Raw genomic sequence first — 23,674 nt, 5'->3', positions numbered from 1 at the left:
AGATTTTCTCTCTGATGAGACATCAGGAAGGGGCATCCTCTCTCTTCTTCTCTGGACATTGTTGTAACTCCACTGTGCTGCCTGACATTCTGGCAGCCATTTTGTAACCACGAGGAAAACTAAATTCGACAGGGCAGCCATGGCAGAAATAAAATCTGCTCTTTGGTGACAAGAGTGCCCGACCTTGGGAATCAGTTGAAATTAGAAAATTTCCTTATCATTTAAGCCACTTAAATTGAGTTTTGTGCTATCTGTGGACAAAAGCATCCTAACTGATATGATTTACTTCATGATTTTGTGGAAGACAGCCCTCCCCTGAGGCCTCCTCACCTCTTCCAGTTCATCTGTTAAATAGACAAGCTGAATTCCCAAGGGCCATGCACAGAGCCTTCCTGTTATTTTTTCCCCAGCTGTATTCATGAAAATAAAATTAATTTTCTAGCCCATGAATTAAACATTGCTGCTGCCGGCTGAAAGATTTTAGCAACAGCCTTTTGTTGGCAAGAGAAGCAAGATCCTGACATGTTCTAAAATAAGCCACAAGAAGGCAGAAGGGTAGGAAGTGGAGGCAAAGGGGAGGAGGCCATTAAAAGGAAGAAGGAAGGATTGCCAAATCCCACTCATGTCCAGCTTCTCTGAACTGCCAGCCTGTGGCTGGACTTAAGGGAGTGCATCTCTAACTTTAGCATACAGATGAATCACCTGGAGATCTTATGAAAATGCAGGTCCCGATTCAGGATGGGGTCTGAACATCTCTATTTCTAACAAGCTCCCAGGCGACGTCGATGCTGCTGGTCCATGGACCACAGCCTGCCAGGATCCACAGAGCCCTCTAACTCATCCTAGGAAGCTGCAAAAAGGGAAGCATGATATAGGAAGGACGACTCAGCAGGCCTGAAATGAGGACTGGTGAGAACCAGCTACTTAAACTTGGGCACAAGGGAGGAAAAGAGGTAAGGACAAGCCCCCTACACACAGGTACCTTTTAGAGACCAGGAAGAGTAGAGAACGGGGGAAAACGGGTGGAGGATGGCACTCAGGGTCTGGTACTCTAATACTTCTGGGCGTTTTAGTGTTTAGTCTCAGGACAGTACCTTTGAGTCTATGAAATCAAATACCCAACTGAGATGTTACTCTTGGCCTCCCCTCAGATGCGGACAGCCTGAAGGAGATGCCCCAGTGGCCACCTGCTCCAGGTGTGTGCCCCAGGATCTTTCCTGGAAAACTTTAGACTAGTTTTAGTCTAAAGGGTCTAGTCTAAAAATTTTGCTCCAGACCACTTCATCGTAGCAGAAATTGGTGTGTGTGATGGGCTGAGAGGAGGAGAAAGTTAGGTAGAGGTGGAAGGGCAGGCTTCCTGCAAGCCCAATCTCCTCCTGGCCCTGCTTTTCCCTGCCATGGATTTGGTCCCTGACCACCTCCAGCCCTGCTGGACCATCAGGTTTCTGCTCTGTCTCCCTCCCCCCACCCCCCCCCCCCGCAGATCTCCACCTCCACTCTTGCCTGTGGCCACAATACCATGTCACCCAAACCCCGAGCAGGCCAGGCACAGGCCTCCTGCCAGGCTCAGCACAGCTGCCTCCTCCTGCAGGGAGCCTCCCCAACTTCCCCAGGCCTGCGTGCTGTAACCAAGGCTGCCTCAGCCTTACCACTGGTATATCTGTCTGTCTCTCCAACTGACCTCTGAGTGCCATCAAGTCAGGGATCGTGCTGCCACCTGGCAGGTAATGGGTGAGTAGTAAATATTACTAAACAAGTGAATTAAATAATGGTTCTCAGCCCGTTGTGCATCAGAAATATGCGAGTGGTAAGAAAAAATAATAATAATAAAATAATAGTAAGAGGAAAAAGCAGCAGCAGCAGCCAGGGCATCACTCTTAGAGATTCCAATTTAGTAGGTCTAAGTGAGGGCCAAGGCTTCCAAAAATTGTAAAGGATTCCCAAGTGATTTTGATGTGCAATCAGTTTTGACAGTCACTGGAATGGAAAAAAGGAATGAATTTGTGGATGGATGAATACGTGACTGCATGTGCAACCGTGAGGACCTCTCTCAGGGCCACTCATACATAATGAACAAAGGATAGGCACTGAAGAGGAAGGACAGCTGATACCTATTGTTGCGGCCACCATCTCGTTACCAGAGGAAATAAAATCAGAGACAACTGCCTTGACTGCATGACCGGGGCTTTCTGACAACGAGCTGGCAGGCTGAAATAAGGCTCAGCCTCCAAAAGATGAGCGAAACAAAGGGAAGGAGAGAAGGGAAGCAGGATAAGAATGGCACAGGGCTCACACTTCCTCTGTGCTGGCTTCCAGGCTAAGTTCTTTTTTTTTCTTCTTTTTAAATTCCAGTATAGTTAACATACAGTGTCCTGTCCGTTTCAAGTATACAGTATAGTGATTCAGCACTTGAGTACCTCTCACCCTGTGTTCATCACAAGTCAGGCCAGGTTCTTTACTATGTTGTTTCATTTCACTCCTGATGTTATACTATTAATTATCCTCATTGTGCACTTGGGGAAGGTTAGGAGGGTGAGTGATCTGCCCAAGGCCAAACTTGGGGGGGGTGGTTTTTGATCCCCGACCCTCACTCCAAAGCCCATCCTCTTAACCTCGGGGTGAAGAGACAGTACATGTCATAGCAGGGACAGGTAGACCACAGGCCTGAAACTACAGCATGTCAAAATAAACACTCGAGTATCATGTCACCCAAAGACATGGTTCTGTTTTACAAAATCTTAAAAAACCATCATGGCTGTGTTGCCTTTTGTAATTGATCAATGGTTTTTCCTGGCAATTATTATCATTTTATACTATCCAAAACCTAGTTAAAAGGCAAAACCAAAAATGTTACAGCAAGGTCATGATTGAACATTTAGATTTAAAGGCTGGGCCTTATATTTGAGCCACAAGTGCTCCAAGCCCCAGACAGACAATGAAGCCAGGGCTGGGTTCAAGACGTAGGCCCCCATTGTGGGAGGTAATGACAATAGACGCACTGAGTGTCTACCCCCTGGCAGGCACTCTCACACGTGCCCCAGTTCTCAAAACAACTTTCAGCTCCATGTTACTGTCTCCCTTTCACAGATGAGAAGGCCGAGGCTCACAACCTGGAAGGGGACATTGTATGAAGTTGAATCAAGTGGCAGCACCGGGATTCCAGCCTTGGTTTCTACTCAGCAGCACTGCTCATTTCAAGATCACAGTACTGTCTGCAGTGACCTTGACTGGTTTTAGAAAAAACTGAGTTAATAATGTTAACCTCAAACCTATATTTATAGTTGTTGGGACTATTAAGCTAGCAAGAGTGTACTCTGTTCTCCGGTTCTGCTGCACTCCAGCCTCAGTGAGGCATTTGGTGCTTGCCCATTTATTAAAAATGCAAGAGTTGCAACAATGGACTGGGAATTACAGGGCTTAAAGGGAAGATTCATTTTTGTTTTTTGGTTTTTTAAGGAGTTTGAGCGTTAAAGTGTTGGTTCATTTGTTTTAAACACTACTCAAGGAGACAGGGATGGGAGGGAAAACCAAGTCAAAATTAAGACCCAAAGAGATTTAGAGAAATGAGTGAGCCCGGTTTCTACAGCAATGCTAACTGGGCTGTGCTCAAAAAACCCTAAAGAAAACACTAAAGACCAGGTGAGTTGTCAGCTAAACAAAAAGATACTTATCTACAAACTAGTCACCTTTGGGAAGAAAATAGGAAAAAGGTAGAATCCAAGAGAAGAGAAGGGGTGGGGGGAGGAAGGACTAGGAGGGATTCATGTTTATTTCTCTGTGGGAACTTTGAGAAGGAACCTTTTTGTTTCCAAAGCCAAAGCAATCTTTTCCATGCAAGAGAGGCAACAAAGCCAAGTTCTGCGTCAGCTTCGTAGAATTCGTTGTGCTGCAGGAAGGCCCTTTTCCCTTCTACTGAAGAAAAAGAGCCAGTATCAGGACCTATAATAACGGCAGCCGATAATTACTGAACACCAACCAAGGGCTGGGTACTGTGCTGTGATTTACACATAATCTCAAATTGAGTTCTCACAACTTTCTAAGCAAGAGGTATTAATACACCCATTTTACAGGTGAGAAAGCTGAAGAGATGTTAGCTTGTCCAAGGTCATGTGGCTGACAAGTTAGAGAGCAGGGATTCGTGTTCAGATACGTCTCTCTCCTGAGCCACGCTCACCCTAGAAAACCTAGAGGCAAGGCAGAAGTCTGAGGCTACATCTTCTTGGGGTTCCTCAACAATTTTAGGGACTTGATAAAAAAAAAAAAAAACCAGCAGCACAACCCACTAAAGGCATCAAGACCAACCCAGGTCATGGAGGCAGGTAAACTCTGTGCCCGACAGGAGATAGCTCATCTTCAGTCAACTCTCAGAATTGCACAGAATCTGATTGATGGGGACGCCTGGGTGGCTCAGCGGTTGGGCGCCTGCCTTCGGCCCAGGGTGTAATGTAATCCTGGAGTCCCGGGATCAAGTCCTACATCGGGCTCTCAGCATGGATCCTGCTTCTCCCTCTGCCTGTGTCTCTGCCTCTCTCTCTGTCTCTTCATGAATAAATAAATAAAATCTTAAAAAAAAAAAAAAGAATCTGATTGGTGGACCAGCACTCTCCAAATCCCAGCCTCTCCTGATGCTCCCATTCCCCAGACCCCTTTGTTAACCCCTGCCTCCTCTCAGCTTTAAACCCAACCCCCTATTTGTCCCCAGGCAAGATGGAGGAAGGGAGCAGGGCAAATTACTGCTTTTCCTGCCTCATACTTCCAATGACATCATCCCAAGAGGGGGGAAAAAAGCCATGATGTCACCATGGGACATAATTAGGGGACTCAGATGACACTTAGACTCCGGAAAAGTCCCTGACCTTTCTGAAAACCAATAGCCAGAATGCCTGGAGACAGGCGAGGCCAAGCTCACTGGAAAGGAGCCCAGGACTCTTCATACCATGACTGCTGCTACTCGCTCTTCTGTTCCACTCATTTTGGAATTCAGGGCATGGGCTAACCGTGCCTTTGGCCAAAAACTCTTCACGCAGGCACTTTTGTGAGCTCAAACCTTCAGGTGAAGATGTTTCTTCCAGTCAAAGTTTATGTTTTTCTGTCCTTGAAACACATAAACTCATCCCTCGGGACCTGTGGGCGCCAAGAGCATTCTGTTCTGACAGGCTGCCCACTCAGAAAAGGGCAAATACAAGGAGGGGAAACAACTTGCTCTGGCCCCAAGGAGAGTCAGAAAAAGGTGGAGGGAGGGACTAGGCAGTGGAGGAAGCTGGACTGAACAACTTGATGGATCTTTCACAGGTGACATTCTACCACTCCACACATTACTCTCTATGTGCTGCACACCTAACACAGTCTCTGCTGGGAGCACTTAATTGATGCCTCTTGTTTCCAGAGCAACCTCACCTAGGGCTGAAGGGTGGCCAGCAAGGGAAGGGCTAAGCCTATGTCTTTGAGAACCTATGTCTCTAAAGTGGGTGAAGCAGCCCATTAGTGCATGAACTCAGCCCTAAAGCTAGGTAGAGGGCAGCCCCAGTGGCACAGCGGTTTAGCGCTGCCTGCAGCCCGGGGTGTGATCCTGGGGACCCTGGATCGAGTCCCACATCGGGCTCCCTGCATGGAGCCTGCTTCTCCCTCTGCCTGTGCCTCTGCCCCCCTCTCTCTCTGTGTCTCTATGAATAAATAAATAAAATCTTTAAAAATAAAAAATAAAGCTAGGTAGAACCAGTGGCAGAGGTAGTGAAACAGGGCATCCAGTGGGGGAAATTGTGTGAGTTAAGACCCCAGGGCTTCCACTGAAAATAACCCTATATATCCTAGCAATCAGCACAACCAATCTCAACTAGTCTCTGTCTCTTTCTTCCCTCACAAGAAGTCCATTGGATGACATTCATTTGTTTAGAATGTATCGAAGTCGAAATTTTGGACTTTGAAAGGACAACAGTCACCACTGTTCTTTTCTTGTTTTCCTCTTCCTCTCTTTTCTTCCTTTCTTTTTTCCCCCCTCATGATACAATGAAGCACAGGTAGGGAGAGAACCAAGATTTCAGAAAACGGAGCTGATAGAAGGTAGTTAAGAGAGAAGACTCTCCAGGGAGACGTAAGACTAGGCTTCAGCAGCATCACCCACAAAGGGAAAGCAGATTCCTGCAGTGTGTGGGCTTCTCCGGGGAAGCTGTAAGAGTCTGGGGCTGAGGGAGGTGTCCTCTGGCCAAGGTCTTTCAGAAACAAAGATTCTGTCTTCAGCACAGGAAACAGCCTGGAAAGAGCAGAGCCGACTTGGCCAGCCCGGAGAAGAAGCCTTGTCCTTGTGGTTCCCGGTGGAGTGCCAGGGTCAACAGGGTTTGGGGGCTGTAGGGAGTGAAGCCTGTGAGCCCTGTGGCACTCCAGGCAAGTACAGAAATGTGGGAATGTTTTATGTGCCCACTTCTCCCTGAACTCTGGATGGCCCTGCCCTATTAAGGCTAAGCCCCAATTCCCTAGAGGCAGGTGGGCTCTGAAGTCCAAAGGTACGGTCCCAGCCCAGGAAAGGGAGGTCAGAGCTGCATGGAGGCTCTGAGGCTGCAAGGGCTTCAGCTGGCATGTCTAGTTAAAGGGATGTGTCTGTGAGGCACTAGCTGAACATCTTAGAATCTAGTCATTTGGAGATAAAGGAAGAAGGAAGACAGAATTAAACCAATACATAAGGGCACCTGGGTGGCTCAGGGGTTGAGCATCTATCTTTGACTCAGGTTGTGATCCCGGGTCCGGGTCCAGTCCGCATCCTATGTCTCTGCCTCTCTATGTCTCTCATGAATAAATAAATAAAATCTTTATTTTTTAAAATTTTATTTATTTATTTATTTATTTATTTATTTATTTATTTATTTATGATAGTCACAGAGAGAGAGAGAGAGAGACAGACAGACAGACAGACAGAGACATAGGCAGAGGGAGAAGCAGGCTCCATGCACCGGGAGCCCAACGTGGGATTCGATCCCGGGTCTCCAGGATCGTGCCCTGGGCCAAAGGCAGGCGCTAAACCGCTGCGCCACCCAGGGATCCCCAAATAAAATCTTTTAAAAAAAGAGATCAATACGTAATCACAAAGATGGTGGTGAAAAGAACCCAGAATTGAGGTGGCGCACTGAATGGGGGAGGCACAAGCAGGGGGCTGCCAAGAGCTTTTAGGGGACTTAAAAAAGGCTTCACGGATGGGGCACCTGGCTGGCTCAGAGGAGCAGGTGGCTCTTGATATTGGGGTTCTGAGTTCCAGTTCTGGAGCTGGGCGTGGAGCTCACGTGAAGGGGGAAAAATGGTGCCATGGATTCCCAAAGACTCTGGACCCTCTCACCATCCTTCAACACCCCAGCGTCTCTCTCAGCCACACCCCCCTAAGAGTTATCAGGCTCTGGATGGATTCGCTTCCAATACAGAGGGGCTGTAGGGTTTCAAGGGAAGGCTGTCAAGGCAACCCCAGTGGCTCTTGATCTACCTAGACATTTGAAGCTGGCACTTTACCACCTAAGCTCTATAGAAAGAAGTCTTCTTATTTTCGTCCTTTCCCCGTCTGGAAACAAAAGTAGGTTGTGTTTCTCCTGCCCCCATTCCCTGGAGATCCCCGAACGGAGAGCTAAAAGGGCTTCTTGGATTACCTCATCGAATTCTCAGCCCAGGATACCAGTGCCTGAGCCTCTGGTCCTGGCCACTGCCCCTCGAGGCAGCTGAAACCAAAAGCAGTTCCTGGGGCCGGGGAGGGGGGGCCTGCCCGGTGGTTCCGAGAGAGCAGCCACCAGAGTGCTGCAGGGCAGGCGCTGGGCCCCGGGGCACAGGAAGTGGGGGAGGGGGTGGGTGGGTGCCATGGGCCACTCCTGGGCCCCGTCGCCGCCAGCTAGGGCGGTGGTGGGAGGGCCCCGGCGCCGCGGCAGACCCGCGCCGGCCAGAGAGGGGCAGGGCCTGCAGGAGGCTCCGCACGGCCGCGGCCACAGCTTGGTGCTGGGGTCGGAGCGAGCTCGCCGCGGGCTCGGTTCCCGCTAAGGAGCTTCCGGGCGGTGCCAGCGCAACTGGACAGAGCAGGGGCCGGGACGTGGAGCGGCAGCGGCAGGGGCCCGCGGGGGCAGGAGGGAAACCGGCTTGTTCCGTCTCATGCATGAAAATCCAGAGCGATCCTGTGCGGTCTTCGCACCTCGCTCCGCTCCTTTTCTCACCCTCACCTCGGCCCGCGGAGGCGGCGGCGGCGGCGACCCTGAGGGGCTGCAGACGCGAGCGCACCGGCGACCACCGCCCCGCCTGCCGCCCGCCTGCCGCCCCTCCCGCGACGCGCCGTCCGCCCTCCGGACCCGAGTCCCTCCCGCTCTCCAGCCGGGGCCGGCGACGCGCACACCCGGCCGGACGGCGAGGAGGGCCGAGGTGCAAATCCCCGGACGCAAAGAAACGCCAGCGGCCCCGAGGGAGCGGCCGCTGCGGGGCCGGCGCGGGGCCGGGGCGCGAGGCAGAGGCGAGCGCAGGGCTGGGGGCGGCCTGGCCTCGCTCGGGGCTCGGGGCTCGGGGCTCGGGGCTCGGGGCCGGGGCGGGGGCGGGGCGGGGGCGGGGCCGGGGCGCCGGCGGGACTCACCCCAGAGCAGAGTGAGCGGCTGGGCGGCGGGGATCAGCGCCAGGGAGTACAGGGCCGCCAAGTGGAGCAGGCTCATCAGGGCCACGTTCCTCCAGACGACGCCGCGCCGCGGGCCGCCGCCGTGCCCCGGGCCCTCGCCCCTCGCCCCGATCTCCTCCTTGGCGCCGCGGAAGGGGACCTGCCCCCGGTCGGCGGCCGGGCCCGGCATGGCTGGGAGAGGTGGGCGGCGGCGGCGGCGGCGGCGGCGGCCACAGCGGGCGGGTCCGGGCCGGCGGGGCCCTCCGGGGGCGGCGGGGCGGCGGGGCGCGGGGCGGCGGGGCGGGGGCCCCTCTGCGGCTCCCTCTCTCCTTTGGCCGCTCAGCGTGCACTGAGGAGGCAGGTCTCGGCGCGCGGCATCTGTTGCTGGCGAGCCTCCCGCGCGGCTGCGAGGAAGGGGAGGGAGCGCCGGGGCGGGAGGGGGCGCGGGGGGGGGTGTGGAGCGGGAGCGGGAGCCGGAGCGGGAGCCGGAGCGGGAGCGGCCCCGGGGGAGCGGGGAGGCGAGCCCTGCGGAGCCTCAGCCAATCAGGATCGCCTGCGGGACTCTTAAAGAGGAAGGCGCCCGCCCTCCTGGCCTCGGCTGCCCTGCCGGGGCTCCCCGGCCGGGCCCCGCACGGGTGCGCCCTCTGGGCGGGCGGGGGGATGGGGCTCCCCTGACCGGGAGCTCACAGAACTTTTGTCGTTTTTGTGTGCTTCTCCAGCTCCAAAAATACCTTTCCCTTTTGGAAGGTCCTTTTCTTTTCTTTTCTTTTCTTTCTTTTCTTTTCTTTTCTTTTCTTTTCTTTTTTCTTTTCTTTCTTTTCTTTTCTTTGGAAGGCAAAGTCCACTAGTATTGGAAAATTGAAAATGACCTGTCTGGAGTCGCAACACAAGCGAAGGCCGTAGCCGTATCCGAGATGAGAATGAGAAGTCCAAGTGTCTCTGCCGGTTCGTCTGGCTCCTTGGGCCGGTGGAGGGATGGAGGGATGGAGGCAGCTGCTCGACTTTTAGTTAGGCAGCTGCAGCCAGGTGCACAGTAGGTGCTCAGCTCGTGCCTATCAGAGGATGCATACATGATGCATCGGCCAACAGTGCCCTGCCTGCCCACCGCGCAGCCCCAGATCCGCGCAGCTCTGCTTCCGGCCTACTCTGGGCTAACCAACGCACTTCTGGACTATCTCCTTAGTTCTCAGTTGACGGAATATTGTAAATTCAGCACCATTGTGAATGGGGCTTTAGAAAAATCACCCAGAATGTTTCAAGGAAAATTAACCCGTGAAAAATTTGTGTGTGTGCACTCTTCTCTTCTCTTTGCAGATAATTTAGAGCTGTGAAGAGGGACCCCTAATTGCACAGAAGTGCTAGGAGGGGTGAGTTGGTCCTGTCCCAAGTAGGTATGGTTGCACCTAAGGCTGGTGCAGAAGAAAAAGGCCTTAGGACTGGAAGTCAGGGGCTCTGAGTTCTAGTTCTAAGTCAATGTGACCCAGCTTTGCGCTCCAGACACAAATTTCCTTATGGGGGGAACAGAACTAATTTTTACTCTTTTTCTCCCAACTTGCAAAAGTCTATGAATGTGAGTTTCAAGGAGCACCATTATGTTGACAAATAAAGCTGATGTTTGGATTACCCATTGTTAGCAATCCTTTCCAGGTTTCTGGGAAAGGGGGAAAAATTAAAACTGACTGCATAAAAGGGCCATACATGAGTATCTTACTGTTAGCAGACCTGAACCAGTCCAATCAGCTAGATTAAAATAATGTCTGATTTAATGTGGCTGTGGAATTGGGGCCACTGAGGCAGTGTTACAGTGGCACTTCAGATGGAGCTGAAATTATAGAATGAAAGGAAATTTGCCTGGTGACCAGCTGGATAAATATTGGTACTGAATAATGACTAGTGAGACAATGGAACGTGGAACTAAAGGATATCAATTTCATTAGCCTGCTCAACCTGGGCTTTATAATGAACCACTTTTTCTTCACACCAGCCCTCTCCTTCCCATTCCTACCAGACCCACATGCTGCCTGCAGGTCTTTAGTTCAGACTGTCCTTTCTCTCAGGGATGGGCTAGTTACTTGGCCAGAAATCTCTGGGTATTATAATGACTTTCCTCACACTCACTCTAACCATTCAGTCATTTATTTGGGATTTATTGGGCACCTGCTATATGCCAGGAGTAGTGAACACTGGGGATGCAAGGATGAATAAGCTTTGGTCCCTGCCCCTAAAGGAGCTCCTCACAAGGGAGGGAAGAGATTCAAACAAATGTAACTTTTTGGCTATGACTTTGGAAGGATAGGAAGGTATAGTTCATTATCAGAAAAAAAAAATATTATACATCTTGCATACATACCAAGAGTCCAAGGGAGACAGCAAAGCAGTTCTTTACTTGACCCCTGGGTACATTGTCTATTGGATAAGCTACTCTGTCTTGAATCTATCTTGAATGAATATCTTCCTCTCCTCCCTCCATTGAGTCAGACTGCATTGGCCAATCATTTCAGCAGGTTGGACTCAGGATGGAGGAGGGGATGTTTGTAGGTGTTGGGGGTGGGGGGAAGTGCTCTTTAGGTCTTTCAGACCCTGCCCACAATAGGATAATTGAAGGAAAATGATTTTTCTAGATCTAATCTCAAAGTGAAATCTCTACAGATACGAAATATACTTTTGCTGATAGTGACTGTCCCCTGTAGCATATTATGCCATCAGGGCTACTGTCTCTTCCCATCTAAGGTCTTTATAAAAGACCTTAGTATATTTTCTTAGCTTTGGTCTAGAACCTAGAAGTGAATGAGTGTTCCACTTACTCCTTAATGGGGGCAAGTGGGAGAGTAAACCTTATCCTGTCAAATAAATACTTACCAAAAATGTGGTTAAGAGCCCTAATAGTAATATATACAAGATAAAGTAGAGGAACAAAGGAAGGAATGGTTACAGAGGGAGGGAGGAGGAGGGGTAATATCCGAGTAGCTTTTTTTTAACTTGATTTTTTAAAGTTTTTTTTTTAATTTGTGGTAAAATATGCATAAATCTTAACCATTTTTAAACGTTCAGTTCAATAGTGTTAACTATTAAATAATAAAATAAATATATAAATCTCCACACCTTTTTCAACTTGCAAAACTGAAACTCTATGCACATTAAACAATAATACCCTATCTCTCCCTCTCCCTAGCCGGACAACTGTCATTGTACTTTCTATTTCCATGACTTTGACTACTCTAGATACCTGATATAAGTGGAATCATACAGTGTTTGTCTTTTTGTATGACTGCCTTATTTCACATAGCACAATGTCTTCAAGGTTCATCCATGTTGTATTATGTGTCAGAATTTCCTTCCTGGGATGCCTGGGTGGCTCAGTGGATGAGCGTCTGCCTTTGGCTCAGGGCGTGATCCTGGGATCCGGGATCGAGTCCCACATTGGGCTCCTTGTGGGGAGCCTGCTTCTCCCTCTGCCTGTGTCTCTGCCTCTCCCTGTGCCTCTCATAAATAAATAAAATCCTTTAAAAAAAAAAAAAAGAATTTCCTTCCTTTTCAAGGCCAAATAATATCCCATTGTATGTATTGCCACACTTTGCTTACCTATTAATCCTACAATGGACATTTGGGTCCCTTCCATCTTTTAGCTATTATGACTAATGCTACTATGAATATAGGAATACAACTATTTGAAACTCTGCTTTCAATGCTTTTGGGTCTATACCCAGAAGTAGTATTGATGGATTTATGGTAATTTTATTTTTAATTTTTTGGGGGAACTCCTTCCCATAGCAGGAGCAACACCATTTACATTCCCACAAACAGTGTGCAAGAGTTCCATTTTCTCCACATCCTCGCTAACACTTGTTATTTTTGTTGAGGTTTTTTGTTTTGTTTTTTGGATTTTTTTTTTTTTTTTTAGATTACAGCCATCGTAATTGATGTGAGGTGATATCATATTGTGGTTTTTATTTGCATTTCCGTAATAGTTAGTGATACTGAGCATCTTTTCATGGTCTTGTTGGCTGTTTGTATGTCATTGTTAGAGAAGCATCTATTTTAGTCCTTTTCCCATTTTTAAAAATTATTTTTAAAAAGATTTTATTTATTATTTATTTCAGAGAGAGAGAGCACACAAGCAGGGGGAGGGAGAGGGAGAAGCAGACCCCACCCCCACTGAGTGGGGAGCCAATCTGGGGCTCACTCCCAGAATCCGGAGATCATGACCTGAGCCAAAGGCAGACGCTCACCCTACTAAACCACCCAGGCGCCCCCCTTTTCCCATTTTTTTAATCGGGTTTGTTGTCATTGTTCAGTTATAAGAGTTCTTTATGTACTCTGGATATTAACCTCTTATATAGATAAATTGTTTGGAAATATTTTCTCCCATTCCAAAGGTTGCCTTTTTACTGTTTGTTGTTTGTGCCCTTTGATGCATAGAAGTTTTAAATTTTGATGTAGTCCAGGTTACTCATTTTTACTTTTGTTACCTGTGTTCTTGGTATTCTATCTAAGAAATCATTGTGAAATCCAGTACCATGAAAATTTTCTCATTTTCTTCAAAGACTTTTTTAGTTTTAATTCTTATGTTTAGATCTTTGATCCATTTGGAGTTCATCTTTAGATCTAGTGTAAGATGGGGGTTTAACTTCATTCTTTTGCCTGTAGATATTCAGTTTTCCAAACACCATTTGTTGAAGAGACTCTCCTTTCTCTATTGAATGGTTTTGGAGAGCATTTGACCATATACTTGAGGGTTTATTTCTGGATTTTATCTTCTATTCCATTGGTCTGTATGTCTGTCTTTATGCCAGTGTCACATTGTTTTGATTGCTGTAGCTTTGTGATACATTCTGAAATCAAGAAGTATAAGACCGCCAACTTTGTTCTTTTTTAAGATTATTTTGGCCATTTGGGATCCATTGAGATTCCATATGAATTTAGGATAGATTTTTCTATTTCTGCAAAAAATTTTCATTGGGATTTTGATAGAGATTGCCATACATCTGAAGATCACTTTGGTTAGTATTGACATCTTAACAATATTAAGTCTCCAGTCCATAAACATGAGATGTCTTCCTATGTGTCTTCTTTAATTTTTCTCAGCAACATTTGTAGTTTTCAGTGTACAAATATTTTGTCTCCTTGGTTAAATTTGTCAAGTGAGGACTTTCAAGGAAGCTATCTAATAGAAATATAATGCACATCACAAATTTAAGCCACGTGTATAAATTTAAATTTTCTAGTAGCCACATTGAAAAAGTAGAGAATAAATTTTGACAGTTTCTTTAACCCAATCTATCCAAAATATTATCTTTTCAATGTGTGATCAATATAAAATTATTAAGAATTCTATACTTTTTTTTCCCACACTGTACCTTCAAAATCAGTTGTTTATAGTTATAGCAAAGCACATCTTAAAATTCAGGTTAGCCCTATAGCAAGTGCTTAATAGCCCCGTGTGGCTCCTGGCTACCATATTGGTGAGCACAGTTTTGAAGGATGTGTAGTTTATTAGACAAATAAATGGCAGAGGACATTCCAGCAGAGAAAGTAGTGCAAGCAAAAGCTGTTGCATTTGGCATTTAGGGAGGTATCTGGAATATCTAAAGTGAAAGTAGGGAAACAGTGGGAGATGAAGCTGAAATGTCATGTAGTGGGCAGCACATAAAGGTAGGTGGGTCTCATGAATGTCATGCAGAAAGAGCTATGAGGTAGGTGAGGGGAGCCATGGAAAGGCTTTATGCAGCATAATAAGCTAATCAAATTTGTATGACAGAAAGACCACTCTAGAGGAGGTATAGAAAATGACTGGATTGGAGGTAGAGAGAGGAAAGACTGAAGGCAAGAGGACCGGTTAGGGCACTATTTAAAGAGTCTGATCAAGTGAAGAAGAGGGTCAGAAGTAAGGCAAAGTCACAGATTCTGGAGAAGAGGGATAAATCCAAACTAAAAGAAGAACCAATAGGACTTCATGTTTGATTGAACATGAAAGAGGAAGAAAAAAGAATAGAGGCTTCTTTTTGGCTCTCTGGATTTGGTATTCAAGTGAAAGTGTCACTTACTGGGATACTAAATCTGTGCTTATTAGCATCTTTGTAAAATGGGGATAATAATACCTACTTTACAGTATTTTTGTGGCAACTAAAGGTTAGCACAGAGTCTGGCATGTAGTAAGGAGCCCATAAATATTAATCATTATTGTCACCATAATCATTCTAATCATCATTTTAGAGACTGGGACCAAAGAAACAAGAGCAAGTTAAAAAAAGAAAAAGAGGTCTTGCTTTATCAGACATCCAAGTAGGATGTGTTCAGATCTAGGCTGGAAGAGAATTTAGTCATAGTTCAATAGTAAAATACATGGCAATAGAAGTAGTTGCCCTGGAAGGTAGAAAAAGTCTGGGTGGAATTCTTGTGAACTACTACTATTCATGAGAATGGTAAAGAAAGAGAAGCCCCTGGTGTAGACTGAGAAGACGAAAAAGGTAGAAGAATCAGCAAAATGTGGGAGAGGATTCACAAAATTGAATGATACAGAAATGCTATCAAGGAGGGAAAAAGAGGAGCTCACTACATACAAAGGTCATTGCTGACCTTTGCCAAGGCCTTTTCAGTGAGTTATAGGAACAGACTACACAGAAATTTAAGAATAAGGAGGAGGAGACAAGCATAGCATATATATGTAAATCATGTTTTCAGGAAGCTTGGCAGCAAGGAAGGATGGAGAAGCAAAACTGAGTGTGTGTCAGGGTTCAGATAAGAGGAATTCCAGCACAGTTGTTGGCTAGTGGAAAGATCATGAAAGGTCAAAAGTCAAAAACAGGAGGAAGAGGATGCTTGATGGAGCTAGTTTTCTAGGGTTAGGGAAGGGGTTAGGTAAGATAGGATCAGGTGATCAGGTGGTTGCATTTTGAACAGAGGAACAGCTTGTTCTTAGAGACTGGAAGGAAATGAGACTGAGGGCAGATAGAGCTTCTGGAGTCAGTAAAGTGAGGGAGGGTGCCACGATAGCCTGTTTCTTTTGCAGGGTGTTGGGCTGGCTGAGAGACAGGGGCACCCAAAATGGTGGACATCTCAAATTGGGCCAAAATGGCTGATCTTCCCGCCAAAGCAGCCATGACCACCACATCATCTCCAGTAAATCAAAGCCTAGACAGGAAACCGAAACTTTCCATCCAGGACTTTCCAGCCAGGGACCACCTCCCATCGTCTGTACTATCCCCACCCCTAGCCAATCACCTAGGGACACGGTGTTAGGCAAGGGACCCACCTGGATCGGGACCCGGAACCAATAAGGCTTAAAAACCCCCACACTCCCCAACTCCGGTACAACTTCCCTGACTCAGGCCACCTCTCCGAGTCACGAACCTTGCCCAGGAGTGCTCCCCATTGAAGGCACTCTTGAACCTATTGCCTGGCTCTGCTGGTTTTTTTTTTTAATTTCTCCCCATTCATTTTGGAAAAAACCTAACACAGGGTAGGTCAGGTCATCTGTGGTGTAAGCAGAGTAGGAATTTGGTAGAGAGCTGGAAAAAGTGATGAAGGCTTCCAAGAGTTGTTGAACAGAATGAAAAGGGAAGCTGACCAAGGACCCTTTAAAAGTTGTTGAGCCAAATTAAGGGCCCAACTCAGAATGGGTGCTCCAAGCTTATAATGGCATCAGTCTGCACAGTTACAGTTACACAGCCTCATTCAGCAGTCTGATGCAATATCCAAATTGAAGTAGGGATAGGGATTTGATGGGAGGACAGGAGAGCCAGGTAATCAAGGTGTTGGTGAGAGAAGTTTGTGCAGAGCCCAGGCTGGGGAAAGGAGATGTGATCAGAAGGAAGCTAAAAACTCATATACAGTAGAGGAATCAAAGGCACCAATATTTTGAAAAAAGTTGATGAACAGATTTCTTTGTTAGGGAATGAGAATAAAGTTACTAATGGTCAATGTGCTCCAAGAGTAAGATTTGGGACTTAAGATCTCTAGTGGTAGAAGAGTTTCCAATGATCCACTCCAAGGTGAGGCTACAGGATTATAATAGGAGTGGCTGTTTTTTTTTTTTTTTAAGATTTTATTTATTTATTCATGAGAGACACAGAGAGAGAGAGAGGCAGAGACTTAGGCAGAGGGAGAAGCAGGCTCCACGCAGGGAGCCCGATGTGGGACTCGATCCCAGGTCTCCAGGATCATGCCCTGATCTGAAAGCAGGCGCTTAACCGCTGAGCTTTCCAGGCGTCCCAGGAGTGGCTGTTTTGGAGATGAGAAGGTCAAAGGAACACTGGTGCTGAGGAGGTTGAGATCTACTGGACAAGACCTTCCCAAGAGTTTGAAATCACACATGATGGGTGTCCAAATTTAGCTGAAGAAGACTGTGAGCCAGGTGCCCAATGGTTTGAGGGGAGGCTTCCTTCACAAGGCCAAGTAAGAGCTCTCAATTGTCAAGATCATGTGGGTATTTCATTATTTTTTAATCACGCTGGAGAGATGGACTTGCTGCAGTTATAAAACCTGCCTGATCTAGAAGCCAGGGTGCATTTGAGGGGTTCAGACTGGGAAAAGAAGCATAACTGGGTAGGTTGGAGGGATTCAGACCTTCAAAGAACAAATTGTAGCTGCAGCAGGGAACTGTGAAATAAAATCACCTGCTCTATCAGAGGTAATCATTTAAGGCAACTCCCTTGGCACCAGGAAGGGCTATATCTGAAGTTCTTGTGGAATTAAACAAGGAGGCAGGGGACGCTGCCTTTTGGATGAGATCCATGGACAACAACTTCAAATGTAAACAATCTTTGTGCACCTCGGGGTGAAAAAAACACTCATAGGCTTTAGGTTAATTTCAGAGTAGCATAAAGTTGGAAAGTTAGCATCCAAGATTACTAGATTGGTTTTGAGAGGCAGTAACACTATGGGCTTAATAGAAAATTAGTCTTCTCAGCTTCTTCTAGTCACAGAAGGGTCGGTCCCTCTTTCTGTATTAAATGGATTGGAAACATTTCTCATTGAGATTTTATAGCAGTGGATGAGAGGGGAACTTGTTGCTGTAAAATGAATGATTCTATTGCTTTGGTTGTGAAGAGAATGGGGAGTATTTTTTTTTTTTAACAAAAGCCTAGCTTTATTACTTAAAACTTCCCACATTTCCTGACCACCCTTAATAAAGTGCTACAATTTGGCAGCAGGAAACCAGGCATGGGAGATGGCCAGATTTAAAGGGCTTTACTTCCTAATTTTTAGTTAAGAGTGTCTACTTGATAAAAAATGCACTGGAATACTGAAACCAATCAAAACCTGTCTCATCTGCTGCCCTTGGCATCTTTCCGAGTCATCTTCAGTTTGAATCTCATAACATTCTTTCATTCAATATCTATTTATTGAGCCTCTTCTAGAAGCCAAGCATAAGCTCAGCTGCATGGACAGAGGAGTATATGGCTATGCTTATGGTCCAGTAGGGAAGCCAGATAGCAATCAAATACTCACTATAAGAAGACTACAACACAAACTCTAACAGATGCTGTGGAGGGATCACTGATCATCTTTTAATGACCCGGTTATGGCAAGGTAACATTTGTGAATACCTACACTACATTCCCCTTTGATCAACACGTGATTGAAACCAAGGTGCACAAACCAAAGCAAACTCCCCCGCAATGTCTCTCTCTCCCCCTGCTGTGAAATCCCAGCTCTGAAATAAATGAATAATCCTTATTATTGTGACAGAAGAAAGACAGTATTGACAAGATTTTCACCCACATCTCTTCCAGCTCTCCAGTTCCCCTTCACCCACAAACATCTGCCCCATTTTCTTTTAGGATCCTTATTTTGGTTTCCAAGGGCAGATAAACGTAGAGAAGTTCTTATTTACTTCTCAGTATTAGCAGCGTGATTGTTTCTGTTTCAATGACCTCTTTCTCTCCCAGCTGTGTCAATTACCACAAGCTGCTCTTAAAAGGCAAAGGCCCCTGTTGTTCTCAGGCGGGAAGGGGGCATTTGTAAATAGAGTTCAGGAATGTCAAAAGGGTGACCCAGATTTGCAGCACCAGAGAAAAAACTAGTTCATTGTTGAGTATCTATCGTATGTAATCAAATTTGGCCTATTCTTGATGTGGGGAACAGGTGTGTAGAAGGGTTGATTTCATGGTAATATAGATCATTACGGAGGGGAACTCACTACTTAAGGACCTCAAGGCCAAGCAAATGTACTTATTCCAAGTCCTCAAATTAGAAACATTGTTTTTTTATTGTCTGCGCACTTATTTCCAACCAAGGAAAGTGCTGCATTGATTTTTCTCCAAATTAGCAGTGAAATTAATTCTACAAAAGGAAAAAAATGTATCCAAATATAAATAGGCCTGAGCTCTGTCATCTTTCTTCAAAGCGTTGGTGCTTATCCAAATTTGTTTTCCATTCCCTTTGAGGGAAAATACAAAGTTAATATACAAAGATGCTGTAGGAAAGATAGATGGAAAACAGACTTCCAGAGCTGGAAGTGAAATTAGAGATCATCTAGTCCTACCTCTCATTTTACAAATGGGAGGCAGAAGTGGTGGCATTTGACTGACAGCAAGTGGCAGAGAAGACACTGAAACTGTTTTTTGACTCTCAGACAGGTGCTCTTCTACACTATCCCCTATGCAACTTTTTACTGTGACCATCCAGGGCTTCCCTCCAGTAGGTAAGGGTTGTTTTGGTCTACTCTCTCCCTGCTTTTCTCTAAATTGCACCCTTTCCTTTGGGAAACTGACCCATGGGGTTCTGGTGGGAGCTTCAAATCACTGTGCTCATCCTATATGTGGGCCAGCCAGTTCTGGTATCCTATCTCTCTGGGCACAGAACTCAATTAGGTAGTGAGCATGAGACCCAGGAGGGAGCAACTAGAGTTGTCTTTGTGATCAGTTTTAGGGTACTGTGAGAGGTTTCCTCTCCCCTTGGTATATCACAAGCCATGGAGATGTAGGCTTTGGGCTGCCAGGCGCCCTTTTCCCTAGCACGTAGAGAACCTGCTTTAAAAAAGCCAACACGCAATGCTCAGTAACTTTATCCACTTATTATAAACATATTCCTTGTTTGTGGGAAATGCCAGGTCTCTGCAGACTAATAGGAGGGAAAAGAGCAAAATTAGAAAGCAGAACTCATTTTTGTTGCAGCAGCAGTTATTTTGAATAAAATGTGGTTTTGTGGAAGCAATATGCTTACTAGGCTGAGGTCTGGGGTTGAATTCAGATTCTACTGCTTACCAGTTGCACCAGGAAAGCTGAGGTCCCTTCAGGGTGTTCAAGCAGCACCTCTCAGTAGAGGACTCTGTGGACTTGATCTCTCCTGAAGACTCCTTCGGGCAAAAAAGGTGGTCAGGAAGGTTATCAGTTACTTGGAAATACAGTCAGAGGGACAAGAAGTTAAAGTGAACTTTGGTCACTTTTAGGAGATGGTTGCTTTCCTTCTACACTACTGAAGTCTGTTTTGATATTCCATTCCACCACACATTCTAGTCCTCCTAGAGTGTGGGGTTCCTTTACTGAGCGAAGTACAAGATGAAATGATTTCTCATCATTAACCAAATCATACTTGTTGGCTAGCCTTAATGGTTTCCTTGAATTACTACCCTTTTACTTACCAGAAAAAACAGTCTGGAACTTTCCTCTTCTAATCAAATTTGAATCCATTCTGTTCCTATAGTAAACTCCCAGCTGGTTCATTTTTACGTTGCCTACCTGGAAATGTTTGGACATCAAGTTTTCCTACTGAACTGTATGAAGCCTGTTATAAATACCTACTGAAGTAAAGAAACCAAGTTAATGGGGCGCCTGGGTGGCTCAGTTGGTTAAGCATCTGCCTTTGGCTCAGGTCATGATCCTAGAGTCTTAGAATCAAGCCTTAGAATCAAGTCTTAGAATCAATCAATCAATCATGTGGGGCTCCTTGCTCAGTGGGGAGTCTGCTTCTCCCTCTGCTTCTGCCCCTCCTCCTTCTCTCTCTCTCTTTCAAATAAATAAATAAAATATTTTAAAAAACAACAAACAAGTTAATAACAGCACTAAAGTGCTACTCTCTAGAGCTGAGAAGTGAAAATGCCTTTAAAGGTATAAGAGAGGGATCCCTGGGTGGCTCAGCGGTTTGGTGCCTGCCTTTGGCCTGGGGTGTGATCCTGGAGTCCCGGGATCGAGTCCCATGTCGGGCTCCCGGCATGGAGCCTGCTTCTCCCTCTGCCTGTGTCTCGGCCTCTCTCTCTCTATGTCTATCATGAATAAATAAATAAAATCTTTAAAAAAAATAAAGGTATAAAAGAGATAAAGGAAGATGTTTGAGACAAAAAGTTCATTAGGATTTACTTCATATGCACTAAAATTCCAACAAACTCTTGTATTTTTTTGTTTTTTTTTCTCTCTTTTTTTAAAATTTTTATTTATTTATGATAGTCACAAATCATAAAGAGAGAGAGAGAGAGAGAGAGACAGGCAGACAGGCAGACAGTCACAAATCATAAAGAGAGAGAGAGGCAGAGACACAGGCAGAGGGAGAAGCAGGCTCCATGCACTGGGAGCCCGATGTGGGATTCGATCCCGGGTCTCCAGGATTGCGCCCTGGGCCAAAGGCAGGTGCCAAACCGCTGCGCCACCCAGGGATCCCTCTTGTATTTTTTTGAAGTAGAAAGTTTCCTGTACTTCGCAAGGCTTCTGACGCCATCCCTGCGCTGACCCCACATTTGCACAGCATGAACCCACTAATTCACAAAAGGTGGTTTTAGAAAGGTCATGGACTGGGAAATTATAAGGCACAGCAATAAAAGCAGGAACAGGCCTACCTGATGAACAATAGCCTTATACGTCTATGGAAAGTCAGGCAAAAATTGAATTCAAATTCAACAGGGAGTGCATCTCCATTAAAATAAAGACTTCAGACATTACTGGGTAATGATGGTTATACAAAGTCATTCTAGGTGTTTCAGACTAACAACATTGCTTGCTAAATAAATACGTTAGCAGATCTCTGGAAACATGAGTCCAGAATGCAAAAAACTATGTAACATAGTTATACCAAAGTCTATTTTCGGGGTGCCTGAGTGGCTCAGTTGGGCATCTGACTCTTGATTTCAGTTCAGATCATAATCTCAGGGTGTGAGGTCTGACTCAGGCCCCATGTCTGGCTCCTGCTCAGCAGGGAAGTCTGCTGGAAATTCTTTCTCTTTCTCCCTCAGCCCCTCCCCCTATGAATGTGCATACTCTTTCTCAAATAAAAAAGTCTATTTCCTTTTGCTGGATTTTATTAGCTTTTTTCAAGATCTACACCAACCACGTTAAAACTCACACATCCCCTTCCTTTCCAACTAGGGCCTGGCAGAATGGCTCCCGCAAAGAAGGGTGGCGAGAAGAAGGGCCGTTCTGCCATCAACGAGGTAGGGACCAGAGAATACACCATCAACATTCACAAACGTATCCATGGAGTGGGTTTCAAGAAGCGTGCCCCTCGGGCACTCAAAGAGATCTGGAAATTTGCCATGAAGGAGATGGGAACTCCAGATGTGTGCATTGACACCAGGCTCAACAAAGCTGTCTGGGCCAAAGGAATAAGGAATGTTCCATACCGTATCCGTGTGCGGTTGTCCAGAAAACGTAATGAGGATGAAGATTCACCAAACAAGCTCTACACGCTGGTTACCTACGTACCTGTCACCACTTTCAAAAATCTACAGACTGTTAATGTGGATGAGAACTAATCGCTGATTGTCAAATAAAGGTATAAAACTTTAAAAAACAAAACAAAAAAACCAAAAAACCTCACACACCCAATTCCTCTGTGAAGAGGTAAAAAAGCAAACAGCTGGAAATGAAGAAATGGTACAATTTGACTCCCACGAGGCTTAGATGCACCTGTGCAACCTGGGCCCAAGGGACTGGTACAGTTACAAAGCACCAATGCTATAGAAATGTAGATGAAACAAGTAGTGTACCAGAAAAAGTGGAAATATAGGGCTAATGTGACTGCTTTTTCTTTGTAATCTAGTTTAGTTGAAAGATTTTTTTTTTTAAAGATTTTATTTATTAATGAGAGATAGAGAGGCAGAGAGGCAGAGACACAGGCAGAGGGAGAAGCAGGCTCCATGCAGGGAGCCCGATGTGGGACTCGATCCCGGGTCCCCAGGATCACGCCCTGGGCCGAAGGTGGTGCTAAACCACTGGGCCACTGGGGCTGCCCAGATTTGGCATATTTATCTGTAAGACTAAATAGTTAAGATTTTCTGTGCATAGATAGTCCCTCTTGTTGAGATGCTACCTGTGACATCCTCAGCATTTGGTGAACACCCACAGATCTGTCAGCGGTTCCATTGGGAATGCTGCCATTATAGAGGTGGAACAGAATCAAGAGCGGCGCATGCATACTTATGTATGTATGCATACACTACTTGCTGAATCTTCAGGACAGTTCCAAATGATGTCTCCACCAGCAGAAGAGTCAACAGTTGACCTTGCAGTCACTCTTGGGTGAACCCAAATCTGGCTCAGGAGACAAATAGTTATCAAGTGTTAACCAGTTACCATCCCTCCCTTTGCCTTCTAGGTGGGTGTTAATCAGGGTATATCTGGTTGCCAGGAACTCTACTGTATCTTTCTGTCCTCCTGGGTACATGGGAGTTTTCTGAATCCAAAGGAATATATAGGCTCATTGGGCTCTCAGTCAAGTTTAAAGCAGTTGTTCTCAACTTTTTCCTGCTGCCACACTATTCACATGCACAACTACCTCTATCAGCTGTGTTTCCCATTACATACAGATTCTCCAATGGGGCCTAAGAATACATCCATCCCACTCAGCACAAAGGGCCGCATGAAGAAGAATGGAGAAGAGCAGGTGCGATATAGAAAAGCATCTCCCAGAGATCTGATTCACCTCCTGGCTGACACCCAGGCCCACCTATCAGGTTCCCTCTCACCCCTTTCTTTGTTTCAAAATTCAGTAGGTTAAAGAAATAAAAAGCACCCAACAAAGGGCAAAACTGAACAAATTTGGGATTCAGAAAGAATGACTCATCACTATGCATGAAGTAATGGCAAGGGTACAGCTATAATCTTCCCAAACTAAACAACAATCCACTACAACTTTGTGTAA

General features: G+C 46.1%; 2 protein-coding genes across 2 annotated transcripts in view; one reads left to right on the top strand and one right to left on the bottom strand.

Moving 5' to 3' along the window:
* The window catches only part of SCD5 (stearoyl-CoA desaturase 5), a 145,389-nt gene extending 136,581 nt beyond the window's left edge, over window positions 1-8,808 (bottom strand). The window contains exon 1 of the mRNA XM_055313098.1: window positions 8,585-8,808. Coding sequence (XP_055169073.1) covers window positions 8,585-8,792 — 208 coding nt within the window. The 5' untranslated portion in view covers window positions 8,793-8,808. The remainder of the gene's footprint in view (window positions 1-8,584) is intronic.
* A 13,073-nt stretch (window positions 8,809-21,881) lies between these two features.
* LOC129501858 (60S ribosomal protein L31-like) lies at window positions 21,882-22,310 on the top strand. Its single transcript, XM_055313151.1, has one exon. The coding sequence runs from the start codon at window positions 21,912-21,914 to the stop codon at window positions 22,284-22,286; it is 375 nt and encodes a 124-aa protein (XP_055169126.1). The 5' UTR covers window positions 21,882-21,911; the 3' UTR covers window positions 22,287-22,310.
* Window positions 22,311-23,674: the final 1,364 nt, after the last annotated feature.

This window comes from Nyctereutes procyonoides, unplaced genomic scaffold, assembly GCF_905146905.1.
Source record: "Nyctereutes procyonoides isolate TBG_1078 unplaced genomic scaffold, NYPRO_anot_genome, whole genome shotgun sequence".
NCBI lineage: Eukaryota > Metazoa > Chordata > Mammalia > Carnivora > Canidae > Nyctereutes > Nyctereutes procyonoides.
The sequence above is the reverse complement of the archived record's forward strand: the minus strand, read 5'-3'. Positions and strand labels throughout refer to the sequence as shown.